The sequence below is a fragment of the Tachyglossus aculeatus genome, chromosome 20 (genome assembly GCF_015852505.1).
Source record: "Tachyglossus aculeatus isolate mTacAcu1 chromosome 20, mTacAcu1.pri, whole genome shotgun sequence".
NCBI lineage: Eukaryota > Metazoa > Chordata > Mammalia > Monotremata > Tachyglossidae > Tachyglossus > Tachyglossus aculeatus.
The window spans coordinates 12274527-12290302 of NC_052085.1; the positions used below are offsets into that span (position 1 = coordinate 12274527).

Genomic DNA, 15776 nt, shown 5'->3' on the forward strand with positions numbered 1-15776 from the left:
AGTAGTAGTAATGGTGTTTAGTAAGTGCTTACTGTGCATAGAGCACTGTACTAAGTGCTGGGAAAGAATACACACGTGTAATTAACCACAGATCCCGTCTCCCAGCAGAATCCCAGATTGACTCAACGTTTCCCTCCCACTGCTCGATATTAAAAATAAGAGCATCTGTCTTACGTCCTCCAGGCGACCACGATCTCACAAAGAATCCCACCATGTCGGTTACTGTATTGCAGTGACTCAGATGGCTTCACAAGGTGCAAATTATAACACAAACATTTTTCTAAAGGAGCTTATATAAGTTATTGAAAAGTTTGTAGGGGTTTTTCACTGTTGTTCCACCAGAAAAGTGCCACCTCCACTTTCCTTCTTCAAAATGTGCCGTTACAGGTGGGGGCCTTTAGGATCCACTGGGTAATTTCTTTCATTCAGTTGTGTTTATTGAACGCTTACTGTGTGCAGATCTAAGCACTTGGGAGAGTATAACACAACAGTAAAATCCCCAGTATATAACAATACAACAATTTGTCACTGCTCCCAACCCTGGTTCATTCTCATTTTATTTTTTTTAATGGCATTTGTTAAATGCTTACCCTATCCCGGGCACTGTACTAAGCACTGGGGTAGATACAAGCTAATCAGGTTGAACACAGTCCCCGTCCCATGTCGGGCTCTCAGTCTTAATGCCATTTTAGGGGTTTTTCGCTGTTGTTCCACCAGATCAAGTGCCACCTCCACTTTCCTTCTTCAAAATGTCCTATTACAGGTGGGGGCCTTTAGGGTCCACTGGGCAATTTCTTTTATTCAGTTGTGTTTATTGAAGGCTTACTGTGTGCAGAGCTAAGCACTTGGGAGAGTATAACACAACAATAAAATCCCCAGTATATAACAATACAACAATTTGTCACTGCTCCCAACCCCGGTTTGTTCTCATTTTATTTTTTTTAATGGTATTTGTTAAATGCTTACCCTGTGCCGGGCACTGTACTAAGCACTGGGGTAGATACAAGCTAAACAGGTTGGACACGGTCCCTGTCCCACGTGGGGCTCTCAGTCTTAATGCCATTTTACTGATGAGAGAACCGAGGTACAGAGAAGTCAAGTGACTTGTCCAGGGTTGAACAGCAGACAAGTGACGGGCCTGGGGTTAGAACCCAGGTCCTCTGATTTTCAGACCCGAGCTCTTTCCACGAGGCCACTGGCTCACTGCTCGGTGGAGCGCGTGCCACCGGGTATGGGCTTGGGATCTGCAGAAGTCCCAATCAGGATGGCAAGTAGAGGACCAGTGACTGGGGAGGGGAGAGGAGGAGGAGGGTACTGTCTGCCATAGATCCAGATGAGATTTTTGTTGCACCTTTAACAGCTGGGAGTGGGGAAATGGACTGAAGAACTCACAATATAAAGTCTGGAAAAGACCCTGAGGGTTAGAGGAGAAAAGGAAAGGGACTTGGATTCTTGGATTGAGCGCTTCCCGTTTGCAGAGCCCTGCAATAAGCTCTCGGGACAGTACGGTAGAACAGAGTTGGGAGAAACATTCCCTGCCCATAACGAGCTTACAGTTTAGAGGGGAAATCAAATAAACACCTTAAGCCAGAACCATCCATCAGTGTGTTAGACATTTCTACTGCGAATTGAGTTTTCTCCCCACATAGTTTAAAACTCACATCTAAAGCCCAGGTTTAGTACATTGCTAAGCACTTTGCAGTTATCAATTAGTCATTAATCACTGGTATTTATCCAGCACTTACTGTGGGCAGAGCACTGTACTAAGCGCTTGGGAGAGGACAGTATACTAGAGTTGGAAGACCCATTCCCTGCCCATAGTCTTTGTAAGTGCTCAGTAAGTACCTTGATTGATTGTTATTCAGTTGTGTTTATTGAATGCTTACTGTGTGCAGATCTAAGCACTTGGGAGAGTATAACACAACAGTAAAATCCCCAGTATATAACAATACAACAATTTGTCACTGCGCCCAACCCTGGTTCGTTCTCATTTTATTTTTTTTAACGGTATTTGTTAAATACCGTTATTGTATTATTATTATTATTATTGTACAGTATTATTATTGTACAGTACCTTGATTGATTGACTGTTACAGGGTTATTACCTCTGGGTCAGTTTATTTTTTACAAATAGACTGGGCCAGACTTGATCAGCGACTCAAATCCCCCAAGGCCATTTCTCTGATGAAATGTTTCCATCACACATATTTCCAGTGATATTTTTTTAACCCCACCCCACCCCCCAACCCAGTCTAAAATACAGAGAGTATTTGAAAGCCATACAGAATAAAAATGACCTAAATTGCATTAAGCTTGTGCATTTATTAGATGCTTTCGCAGTAATAGGCATTCAACGATTCTGGATCCACACCGGTCACAAATTAATAAGAGGTGGTGTTTGTTTTTTACACAAATAGTTTTATTACGAATTTTAATTTTTAAGAAATACACATTTTAAGAAATTACACAAAAGGCCTTAATCCTCGTCAAAAATCTTCTGGCGTTTTTCTGTCGTTGTCATCCTCGGTCTAGACCAGCCCCGTCCAAAACGGCAAGGGATGGCGGGCCAGAAAGTGAGGCCCGAGAGGCTTAAACAAGAATACTGACGCAACCTCGCCACGTAATGAGGAATATTAACAAGTCAGGCCTGTTCAGCTTTGAAAATCAAGTCATTCAGTGTGTGATTAGTGTTTAAGACCCTGAAATTATTAAATACAGAATAAAAACAGTAAGCTCAAAGTACATGGTTTACTATAATAAACACGAATAGCCATGGACCTGGATTTGTTTCTCTTTGGCAGCAGTCATTTGGGTATTGAAGTGACCTGTGTAAAGACCACTGGGGCACCCGAAATACTTTGGTTTCAGTTGACATGTAACTCAGAAGACAATGGACTTTTTAAAAAGAGGAAAACGAATCTAAGCTTCATTTTAATAGTGGAACTAAACTTGATTTGCCTAATTGCTGATATCTATATAAATTACTAATATATATATAATATATATCTTTTTCTGACCACTTTTGGACCCCGTTATTCCACAGGAAAATTGTGTTTTTCTGTAGGAGAAGATGCATAGTACCACACGCAGCAGAAAGACGTAGTTTACCCATATGGTTTGGACGATACGACTGTTTAGTTTTTAACTCCATTTGACGGTCCCCAAACTTGTCTTTACATTCGGGTTACTCTGTACAGAAACAATACGTACATACCGAGGAATCCGCAAAAATTTGAAACTCCAGGAAAATGGGTAAAAACAGGCCATTAGTCTCCGGGGAGGAAAAACTGAATCCAAATAGAATACAAAAATGACACGGGTGGGGTGGGAGGATCAAACAGCATCTAAGGTACTGCATACCTCCTAGCACCTTTTGAGTTTTCTGACTGAGCTCTCGCCTTGTTCAACAATCAGTGCATTTTCTAGATATCCTTTTTGCTCAAAAGCGCCATTTGGTATGTCAAGGTTTGAAGCTTATCTTGGTTGTCTCTTTTCTTCAGCAAGGAGAGAGGGCCAGCAAAAGCAGGGAGGCGGTGGGGTGTTAGTTATGCAGATTTCTATAAGGCACTTTACTGTTTTCATATTCGACAACAGTGAGGTACATAGGCTATATTTCTAGGGTTCATTGCTGTTAAAACAGATAGCACCATAGTGTGACGTTAGCTGAAGGTCAGAAGTCCTCAGGGTTTTCTCATACAGACTTGGCAGCGGCTAACGTGAGTCCGCAGTTCTCCCGCTTTCAAGGTGGAAGGAGTCGGCTTCCTGTGAACGAACCGGCCGGGAAAAAAAGAAAAAACAGGTTATCGGTGACGCACGTGACCGTCCGCGGTGAGGGTCATCATCATCAATGAGAAGCAGTGTGGCTCAGTGGAAAGAGCCCGGGTTTGGGAGTCAGAGGTCATGGGTTCTAATCCTGGCTCCGCCGCTTGTCAGCTGTGTGACTTTGGGCAAGTGACTTCACTTCTCTGTGCCCGTTACCTCATCTGGAAAATGGGGATTAAGACTGTGAACCCCAGGTGGGACAACCTGATTTCCTTGTATCCCCCCCCCCCAGCGCTTAGAACAGTGCTTGGCACAAGGTAAGCGCTTAACAAATACCATCATTATTATTATTATCAATGGTATTTACTGAGCGCTTACTGTGTGCATGCTTGGGAGAATGCAGTGCAACAGAGCTGATAGACACATTCCCTGCCCACAGCTGGTTTACACTCTAGGGTGGCCTAGTGGAAAGAGTATGGGCCTGGGAATCAGAGGACCTGGGTTCTAATCCTGGCTCTGCCTCTTTTCTGCTGTGTGACTTTGGGCAAGTCACTTCACTTCTCTGGGCCTTGGTTGCCTCATCTGTTAAATGGAGATTAAGGTTGTGAGCCTCTTATTGGACAGTGACTGTGTTCTACCTGATTATCTTGTATATACCCCAGCGCCCAGTACGGTACACGGTGCACAGTAAGCGCTTAACAAATACCTTAAAAATAGTTTACAGATATTTACGTTGAGCTCTGTGCTCATCCCAAACAGTACAGTGCTCTGTGATAATAATAGTAATAATAATGATGGCATTTGTTAAGCGCTTACTATTTGCCAAGCACAGTTCTAAGTGGTGGGCAAGATACAAGGTAATCAGGCTGTCCTACGTGGGGCTCACAGTCTTCATCCCCATTTTACAGATGAGGGAACTGAGGCACGGAGAAGTGAAGTGACTTGCCCAAAGTCACACACAGCTGACAAGTGGCGGAGCTGGGATTAGAACCAGAGTTCTAATATATAGAGTATATTACAGTACGGAGTCTATACTCTGTATAGAGTAGGCACTCAATAAATGTGATTGATTGATCCATAATGCAGCCTTGTGGCTCTATTTCTTTTCAAAGACATAATAATAATGATTGTGGTATGCAAGCGCTTACTATGTGCCAGGCACACTGCTGAGCACTGGGGTAGATACAAGCAAATTGGGTTGGACACAGTCCCTGTCCCATGTGGGGCTCACAGATTCAATCCCCATTTTACAGATGAGGTAACTGAGGCACAGAGAGGTGCAGCTGGGAGTAGAATCTATGACCGTCTGAATCCCAGGCCCGTGCTCTATCCGCTACGCCATGCTGCTTCTTGTCCAACTATTAGTTTCCCAAATCCAGATCTCGTAATTTACAGTTATTCCAGAATAGCATCACAGTCAGGCTCAAGGAAGCCAAACCCCAACAACGTACATGTCAGCGTAGGACCCTAAGGAGGAGGTCTGTGGGCTCATTTATGCATTGCCTTTAGCTCTGCCATCTCAATAAAGGGTTCCGAGGAGGCGTGCGGAGCAGTGGAAAGAGCATGGGAGCAGGAGGAGGAGATCAGAGCCCAGTCCCAGCTCTGCCGCCAGGCTCCGGGGCAAGTCCCTTAAACTCTTTGGGTCTCAGTTTCCCCATCTGGAAAGTAAGGATAAAGTACCTGCTCACCTCTTAGACCTTAAGTGGGTCAGGGATTGTGTCTGATCCAACTTCCTTGTACCTTCCTTAGGACTTAGTGCTGTGCTTATTAATAATAATAATAGTAATAACAGTAATAATAATGGTGTTTAAGCACTTACTATGTGCCCGGCACTGTACTAAGCACTGGGGTGGAGACAAGCAAATCGGGTTGGACAGCCCCTGTCCCACATGAGGCTCACATTCTTAATCCCCATTTTACAGATGAGGGAACTGAGGCCCAGAGAAGTGAAGTAACTTGCCCAGGGTCACACAGCAGACAAGTGGCAGAGCAGGGATTAGAACTCATAAGCTTCTGACTCCCGAGCCCATGCTCTAACCACTACACCGTGCTGTTTCTTGCTATAGTAAGTGTTTAATAAACTCCTTGACTAACCACTGTTTCTGTAGTTTACAATACAATAATTTTGAACCCTCCATATGAGCTTTCAGTACCTGTGGCAGGAAGCCCTCGGACCAAAAATAGTTCAGTGGATTGATGATGATAATAATAATGATGGCATTTGTTAAGCACTTACTATGTGCAAAGCACTGTTCTAAGCGCTGGGGATACAAGGTGATCAGGTTGTCCCACGTGGGGCTCACAGCCTTAATCCCCATTTTACAGATGAGGTCACTGAGGCTCAGAGAATTTAAGTGACTTGCCCAAGGTCACACAGCCGACAAGTGGCGGAGCTGGGATTAGAACCCATGACCTCTGACTCCCAAGCCCGGGCTCTTTTCACTGAGCCAGGCTGTTTCTCTGAATTGGTAGGGTTGGGTATTGATAGGGTAGAGACCGATTCTATATGTTGCCGACTTGTACTTTCCAAGCGCTTAGTACAGTGCCCTGCACACAGTAAATGCTCAATAAATACGATTGAATGAATGAGTGAATGAACTGATGGAGTCCTCTGGTCTTCCCCAACCAATCAGTCATATTTATAGAGTGCTTACTATGCGCAGAGCACTTGGGAAAGCACAACACAATTTAACAGTTACATTCCCTGCCCACAGCGAATGTGCAATCTAGAGGGGGAGACAGACATTAATATAAATAAATAAATTACAGAAATGGACATAAGTACTGTGGGGCTGGGTAGGGGAGGTGGTGATGAATAAAGGGAGCCAGTCAGGGTGATGCAGAAGGGAGTGGAAGACTAGGAAATGAGGGCTTAGGGAAGGCCTCTTGGAGGAGGTGGGCCTTCAATAAGGCTTTGAAGGCGGGAGAGTCATTGTCAGATATGAAAAGGGAGGGCGTTCCAGGCCAGAGGTAGGAGAGTAGCGAGGTGAGGTGGGAGGGGGCAAGGCAATGGACTGCTTTAAAGCCAGTGGGGAGGAATTTCTCTTTGATGCAGAGGTGAATGGATAACCACCCGAGGGTCTTGAGGAATGGGGAAACTCATAGAAACCAAACGTTTCTATATAACAGTGATCCAGGCAACACAGTGAAGTGTGGATCGGAGTGGGGAGAGACAGGAAACAGGGAGGCTGATACAGTAATCAAGGCGGGATAAAATAAGTGCTTGGATTAACACGGTAGCAGTTTGGATGGAGAGGAAAGGGTGGATTTTAGCTGTATCACGAAGCTGGAACCGATAGGATTTAGGGGTGGATTGAATCTGTGGGTTGAAGGAGAGAGAGGAGTCAAGGGAAACACCAAGGAAGGATGGTGGGGCTGTCTGCAGAGATGGGAAAGTCAGTCATGAGGAAGACAGGGTTTGGTTCAGAAGATAAGGAGTTCTGTTGTGGACATGTTAAATCCATAAAACCTAATTTCGGGGTGAGAATGGGAGACTGCTCTCTCCAATCAATGAATGGTATTTATTACTCTGTGCAGAGCAGTCAGTCAGTCGTAATTTCTGAGGGTTTACGGGGTGCAGGGCACTGTACTAAGCACTTGGGAGAGTACAACACAACGATAAACAGACACAGTCCCTGTCCACAAGGAGCTTACAGTCTAGAGGTACTGGGAGGGGTACTTAAGAGGTACTTCCAAGGCAGAAGAGTTGTTTCATGTCAAGGGTGAACTGCAGGTAATTGTTCAAACTCCCCCAGATTCTGCCCTGCCTTCAGAAGATGTTATAGCTGGTACTCGACCCAGGATTACAGTTTTCTTATGTCCAGCGGGGACTGCGTTGGCCCGCAAATGAATTATAATGGAAAGCTCAGTCAGGGCTAATTACAACAGTAGACAGAAGTGAGACTTGGGTACTAAAAATGTAACTATTGCTAATATCAACCAAGGGCCAGATTTTTCACTAAAACTCATGTTACACCTCCGAAATGCCTATTGCTAAGCAACAGAGGCATGCTAAAGAATCGAAGCAGACTCCGAGGCCAGGGTATTTAAAACAAATCTTTACGTAAACTGAGAAAATTCACGGCACAAGCTTTCTCTTGCTTGGTTTTTAAATACGCATCTTGGAAGGCTTTAGACTGTAAGCTTGCTGTGGGCAAGGAACAGGCCTACCAACTCGGTCGCTCTGCCCACAGGAAGCGCTCAATAAATACCATTGATTGACGGAAACAAAGTATCTGTAGGTTCATCCTAAAGGTAATCATTCAGTGGATGGCACCTGGAAGAGAGCTAGGAGTAGGGGTCCTCAGGCCAGACTTTGAGCTGTCAGGGCTCAACAATGTCAAATATTCGTTCCACCCAAATAAAAAAGCAGGGTAGCCACGTGGATAGAGCCCGAGCCTGGGACTCAGAAGGACGGTTTCTAATCCCAGCTCTGCCACATGTCTGCTAGACAGTGAGCCCACTGTTGGGTAGGGACTGTCTCTATATGTTGCCAACTTGTACTTCCCAAGCACTTAGTACAGTTCTCTGCACACAGTAAGTGCTCAATAAATACGATTGATGATGATGACACGGTTTCTAATCCCAGCTCTGCCACATATCTGCTAGACTGAGAGCCCACTGTTGGGTAGGGACCGTCTCTATATGTTGCCAACTTGTACTTCCCAAGCACTTAGTACAGTTCTCTGCACACAGTAAGCACTCAATAAATACGATTGATTGATTGACTGATTGCTGCGTGGCCTTGGGCAAGTTCACTTCTCTGGGCCTCGGTTCCCTCATCTTTAGAATGGGGATTGAGAGTGTGAGCCCCAGGTGGGACAGGGACTGCATCCAATCTGGTTAGCTTGTATCTACCCCGGTGCTTAGAACAGTGCTTGGCACATTGTAAGCATTTAACAAATACCATAATCATCACCAAGATTCTCATTCTTTTAGACTGTGAGCCCACTGCTGGGTAGGGACTGTCTCTATATGTTGCCAATTTGTACTTCCCAAGCACTTAGTACAGTGCTCTGCACATAGTAAGCGCTCAATAAATACGATTGATGATGATGATGAAGTACCATAATCATCACCAAGACGTAGCCCTGTCCATTACTCGGAAGTTGCCTTTGAGACGCTGCCTTGAGAGTTAAAAGTGGTTTTAGTCCCACTTACTTGAACATCTCATGCCGTTCTATGGTCGCGAGCCAGAAGCTGTAGGCGTTGGCGTAGTAATTACAGGTTCCCCGCCCGTGGCACTCGATGAACGGCGCGCTGCGGAACTCCTCCAGACAGGAACCCGGGGAAGCCAGGGCTTGGCCGGAGCCCTCAGCCCCCGCGCTGGTGTGCTGGAAGATGGAGGACAACGGTCAGTCCCGGGTGGCCCAGTAACTCAGTGGGGTAGGCAGACTGGTTCTGTGAGGGAGCCTCGGAACAGAGGGGCAGAGTAGCCCAGTGGATCGAGCCCGGGAGTCAGAAGGATCTGAGTTTTAATCCCGGCTCTGCCGCTTTTCTGCTGGGTGACCTCGGACAAGTCACTTCATTTCTCTGCTCCTCAGTTACCTCAGCTGAAAAATGGGCATTAAGACTGTGAGCCACACGTGAGACGGGGATTGGGTCCAATCAGATTACCTTGTATCTACCCCTGTGCCTGTCACATACTAAACGCTTAACAAATACCATCATGGTTATTACTTACCTTCCCTGGGCCTAAGCGCTTACTATGTGCAAAGCACTGTTCTAAGCGCTGGGGGGGGGATACAAGATGATCAGGTTGTCCCACGTGGGGCTCGCGGTCTTAATGCCCATTTTGTAGATGAGGTAACTGAGGCTCAGAGAAGTTAAGTGACTTGTCCAAGGTCACACAGCAGGCATGTGGCGGAGTAGGGATTCGAACCTAGACTGTGAGCCCACTGTTGGGTAGGGACCGTCTCTATATGTTGCCAACTTGGACTTCCCAAGCACTTAGTACAGTGCTCTGCACACAGTAAGCGCTCAATAAATACGATTGATTGATTGATTGTTGGGTAGGAACTGTCTCTATATGTTGCCAATAAATACGATTGAATGAATGGATGAATGACTTCATCTGTCAATGGGGATTAAGACAGTGAGCCCCATGTGGGACACGGACTGTGTGCAACCTGATTAGCGGGTAGTTAGCCCAGTGCTTAGTTTGGTGCCTGGCACATAGAAAGCACTTAATCATACCATAAAAAAAAAGTTGCAGGAATGGCAGGCATTCCCAAATAGTACTTTCCACCTTCCTGAGGAGAAGCAACAGCACAGGTTGAAGCCAAGATGAAGGATATTGTACTCTCCCAAGTGCTTAGTATAGTGCTTTGCACACAGGAAACACTCAATAAATACGATTGAACGCATGAATGAGACAGTATCTAGACTGTAAGCTCGACCTCTAGACCATAAACTCGATGTGGGCAGGGAATGGTGTCTGTTTATTGTTATACTGTACTGTCCCAATCGCTTAATACGGTGCTCTGCACACAGTAAGCGCTCAAAAAATACGACTGGCTGACTGTTCTTCCTGGGCTGGACATGTGTGACAACTTGGACCCAAGCCACAGCAAGTGTCTCCTTAGCAGGCCTATATGGGAACCTAAGGCCGCTGGGAGAATAGCCCATGAAAGGCGGCTCCTGGGAATGCCAAAGACGAGGGAGGAGGTATAGATGCCAGGCGGCTAACCCGGGCATGGGAGAGGCGTGGGGGGCAGCACCGCCCACTGGAAAAAGAATCAAAATTGTAGTATTTGGTAAGCTCTTACTATGTGTTAGGCACCGTACTAAGCGCTGGGGTGGATACAGGCAAATCGGGTTGGTCACAGTCTACATGGGGCTCACAGTCCTCATCCCCATTTTACAGATGAGGTAACTGAGGCAAGGCCACACTGCAGCCAGGTAGCAGAGCCAGGGTTAGAACCCATGACCTTCTGACGTCCAGGCCTGTGCTCAATCCACGAGGCCATGCGGAAGGGAGGCCAAAGCGGATTCCTGCTGTTTCATCCAGGCTCCCGTGCACTGGTGAGGACGCCCCGCCGGGAGGGTGGGCGACTCCAGATCCCGGCCGCGCCCAAAGCGTCCCCACCTCCCACCTGGATCTTGCGTGCCTCAAGTCCACGGGCCACATTTGGCTCGCGACTTGTTCTACACTAGAGAAGCAGCCTCGCCTCCTAGGTAGAACACGGGTCTGGGAGAAGGACCTGGGTTCTAATCCTGGCTCCGCCGCTTGTCTGCTGGGTGACCCTGGGCAAATCTCTTCACTGGGCCTCAGTTACCTCCTCTGTAAAATGGGCCACCAGGCCATGCCGTTTCAAGGGTCTTCAGGGTGCGAGCTTGGAAAACGACTTGACACGGGTCATCTTTGACCCATCTATTTTCCGAGAGAGCGAGCTGAATTAGAGGTAGGTCTTTCTGTTGCAACCTCAGAAGCCTCATCCCATCTGCTGTGGGCCCTCAAAAAGTTCTGCCGGCATTTCACTAAAAATAGAAGTTTGCCAAGGTGTCAAGCGCAAAAGCCCCCACTGTTCGCAAGCTGTTCTTCAGAGCCCAGATTGTCAGATGATTAAAGCTAGTGTCAGAGAAGCTTCCTCCTCCACCCACCCTCAGTTTTCTTTTCTCCGGAAGAGTAATGTTCCCATTTCATACGGTTTTCTTTTTCTGTTTTTTAAATCCTGTCCTCCTGGGGGCTCCGACCAGGGGTCTGGCTTTATGAAAATACCTCGCTTTGAGGTGGTGGATTTGAGTCCACTTCTAATTCTGTCATCCACCCTACCCGGCCGGGCTGGGATTTTAGTACAGAAATATCTCTTGGCGCATTTCATGTATTATCCATTCAAACTCTTTCAGTGGGCAGAGGAGAAAGCGATTTGATTTTTTCAGATGAGCCTCGCACTTTGCAGTCTGAACCGGACATAACCAGTGCCCTGCTCACGCTGGCTTTTCTCCCTTGTGGATCAACTCCACAGGCAGAGGGGCCCCTAACAAATTTCACAGAACAGTCGCCGTTGGTTCGGAAACTGCCGCGAACACCGTGAAAAAGGAAGGTGGCTCATAGGTATTTAAGCATCCCCTGTTCTTCCGAATGTCATTATCCTCTCTGAGCTTTTGATTCTGACAACTTTTGGAAATCGGCTTCCAAGGCCTTATGTGTAGATAAAAGAGTGCAGGGAATGGAAAGGGAAAAAAAAAGATCCTTTTCTTCTTTCCCTTTCACCTCTACCCACCAGGCTGAAACGGGCTTGGACCAACACAGATTCCATCAGCCTTCATTATGGCTCTGGAATGAAAATGCAATCTCCATCCTTCAGTGAAAATTATACACTTTCATTATTCATTTCTAACCGCTAAATTGTAAATTCGCACACCGACTGTTTCCAAACAATCGTGATTTCAATTCTCGGCAGAGCTTTAAGTGTTTCAGCCTTTAGAATGGAGAAATGGTAGCTGCTTGTTTTTTTTTTTTTTTTTTTTTTTTTTTTGCAGGGGTAGATTATCAGTGAAGGCGTCTGATCCTGGAAAGGATTCTCACTGTAGTCGATTGAGCAAATCTTATTGACATCAGCCTTCCCGGAGGGATTTAGTTCTTATTTACGTATTCATCTTGGCAGATAAGAGGGTCTTGTGCTTCTAGGATTATGCGCAATGTAAAGAGATAATAATTACATAAGAGGCCTTTTCTCCCCACCCAACCAGAGGCTGGTGGGATAGGGCAATTTTGGGTGACCATGGGCAAGTCATTTAATTTCTCTGGGCCTATCTTCATCTCCACAAATGGGGATTCAAAACCTCTTCACCCTCCCACTTAGACCGCGAGACCCACATGGGACAGGCACCGTATTTAATCTGACTGTACTGTACCCACTCCAGGTTTGGCACAGCGTGTTTAACTAACATCACTGTTATTATTACTACCATCATCGTCATCATTGTAAAGCAATAGGAAGGACCATTTCAGCTAGGATGGTTTCCCCGTGATTTGTGGTAGCAGCATTTTGGTGCCTGCCAGAGGAGATGTGATGTTTAGTGATCATCAAGTGGCTCATTGGAAAGAGCACGGGCTTTGGAGTCAGAGGTGATGGATTCAAATTCCGGCTCCGCCAATTGTCAGCTGTGTGACTTTGGGCAAGTAACTTAACTTCTCTGGGCCTCAGTTACTTCATCTGTAAAATGGGGATTAAGACTGTGAGCCCCAAGTGGGACAACCTGATCACCTTGTATCCTCCCCAGCGCTTAGAACAGTGCTTTGTACATAGTAAGCGCTTAACAAATGCCATCGGTATTATTATTATTATTACCAAGGCTCAGCTAGCAAAACTCAGGCAAATATTGCTCATCAAGAGCCCTCAGATGACAATTAGCAAAATCCTAAATAACCTTGCAGAAAATTCCCACTCTACCTTTAGGTGACTCTTTAAGCAGATGGGTCAAATGAAGCTCCTTAGTAAAGTATATGGGTAGAAATATGTGTGTGTGTGTGTGTGTGTGTGTTTAATATATATAGAATGTATATGTATGTATGTAAACTATATAGAGAATATATGTCTATATGTATATAGACGTACATTCTGTATATAAATTTGTATATATATGCATAGGTGTGTGTGTGTATTAAGCAGATGGGTCAAACGAAGCTCCTTAGTAAGATATATGGGTAGAAATGTGTGTGTGTTTGTGTGTGTTCAATATATATAGTATGTAATATAGAATGTATATGTATGTATATAGACTACAGAGAATATATGTCTATGTGTATATAGACATATATGTATATTCTAAATATATATATGTATGTATGTATTCCTATATATATATATATGTATATATATGGGTGTGTGTGTGTGTGTGTGTGTGTGTATAGATAATTGGCTCTTAATGTTGTTTATAAGTTATTCTTATTCGGTGTGTCTCTTCTCCTGACTCAGATTGTGGGTCAGAGACCCTGTCTTAAGTGCTTATCTTGTACTTGCCCAGGGCTTAAACCAGGACTTAGCACCTAGTTAGTGGTCAATCAGTTTTACAATGATATTTTTTAAGTTAGGGGATATGTGAATATTTGAGTGTCTATCTGTGGTATGTAGGCTCACAATGCATAGGAAACTACTACTAAAACTACTACTAAACTACTACTAAACTAAACTACTACTAAACTACTACTGTCTGCTAATTCTGTTGCATCATTCTCTCCCAAGTGCTTAGTACAGTGCCCTGCTCATAGTAAGCTTTCAGTAAATGCCATTAATTTATTGAGTCTACCTTTAGATATATGCATGTATGTGTGTGTCAAGGGTGGTGGTGTGGGTACATGCACATATTCATTCAGTCATATTTATTGAGCACTTACTGTGTGCAGAGCACTGTATTAAGCGCTTGGGAAGTAAAATAAAGCAACAGAGACAGTCCCTGCCCCACTTCGTAACTCCAGCTTTCCATCCCACTGAGCTAGGGCAGGTGAGCCTGCTGGACTTGGCGCTGGCCAATGAGGCTCCGTCAAGCACTGAGTACAGTGCTTTGCACACAGTAAGTGCTCAGAAAAATAGAACCGAATGAATGAATCTACATTTGGCTCTATGTAGGTGTGTATATGCCTACATAGTCACACACACACAAACATACAGGGACAAGAGGTCCAGTGAAAACCTGGGGCTGCAGTTGGTTTTGTAGGAAAGAGCCTGGAAAGCAGGTGAAAGGCAGCAGTTCTAAAATCCTGATTCATGTGGAAAACGACCACTTCTGCTTGAGATTCTAAGACCAAATGATCCATAACTGAGAAGCAGCGTGGCTCAGTGGAAAAGAGCCCGGGCTTTGGAGGCAGAGGTCATGGGTTCAAACCCCGGCTCCGCCAGTTGTCAGCTGTGTGACTTTGGGCAAGTCACTTAACTTCTCTGGGCCTCAGTTACCTCATCTGTAAAATGGGGACTAAGACTGTGAGCCCCACGTGGGACAACCTGATCACCTTGTAACCTCCCCAGTGCTTAGAACAGTGCTTTGCACATAGTAAGCGCTTAATAAATGCCATTATTATTATTATTATTATTATAAAGCTCTGAGCTCAGACAGCTGCATAATTCATTCATTCAATCGTATTTAGTGCGTGCTTACTGTGTGCAGAGCACTGTACTAAGCGCTTGGGAAGTACAAGTTGGCATCACTCATCCTGAGCCTGGGTTTTTTTTTTATGGTATTTTGTTAAGCTCTTACTATGTGCCACGCACTGTACTAAGCACTGGGGGAGGTACAGGCTAATCGGGTTGGACACAGTCCCTCTCCCACAGAGGGCTCCCAGTCTCAATCCCCAGTTTCCAGATGAAGTAACTGAGGCCCAGAGAAGTGAAGCAACTTGCCCAAGGACCCACAGCAGAGTAGGGGCGAATATGGGATTCAAATTCAGGTCCTCCTTACTCCCAGGCCCGCGTTCTATCCACTGGACCACGCCGCTTCTTCCGTCTTCTCTGATCCCAGAAACACTCACCATAACGAAGGAGTAGCCAATCCAGAGCGATAACCATCCATTGGGACACGGCGGGATTTGAATTGTTTGGCTGTGCACTGCCATGACCATAGCGGGCGCCTCACACACTACACACCTGTAAGGACAGACAACACGGGCACTTAGTACAGCTGGCTTTCTGGAGAACGAGATGGAAATAATAAATAATAATAATAATAATAATAATGATAGCCTTTATTAAGCGCTTACTATGTGCAAAGCACCCTGGACTGTTCTAAGAGCTGGAAATGAAGACTGTGAGATAAAGCAGGGAGCACTTGGTACAGTGCTCTGCCACGGCAAGTGCTTGATAATATCGGCTGATACCAACTCTGTTGTACTCTCCCAAACACTTAATGCAGTGCTCTGTGCACAGCAAGCGCTCAAGAAATATCGATTAATTAATTAAGGATAGCATTTATGAAGCGCTTACTATGTGCAAAGCACTGTTCTAAGCGCTGGGGCTGTTACAAGGTGATCAGGTTGTCCCACGGGGGGCTCACAGTCTTCATCCCCATTTTACAGA

The 15776-nt window shown here is 45.4% G+C and overlaps 1 protein-coding gene across 1 annotated transcript in view; it reads right to left on the reverse strand.

Moving 5' to 3' along the window:
- Nucleotides 1-2339: 2339 nt before the first annotated feature.
- COL4A1 (collagen type IV alpha 1 chain) overlaps nucleotides 2340-15776 on the reverse strand; it is a 174568-nt gene continuing 161131 nt past the window's right edge. Inside the window, exons 50-52 of the mRNA XM_038761618.1 lie at nucleotides 15233-15347; nucleotides 8923-9095; nucleotides 2340-3762 (exon numbers count right to left, since the gene is read on the reverse strand). Coding sequence (XP_038617546.1) covers nucleotides 3681-3762; nucleotides 8923-9095; nucleotides 15233-15347 — 370 coding nt within the window. The 3' untranslated portion in view covers nucleotides 2340-3680. The remainder of the gene's footprint in view (nucleotides 3763-8922; nucleotides 9096-15232; nucleotides 15348-15776) is intronic.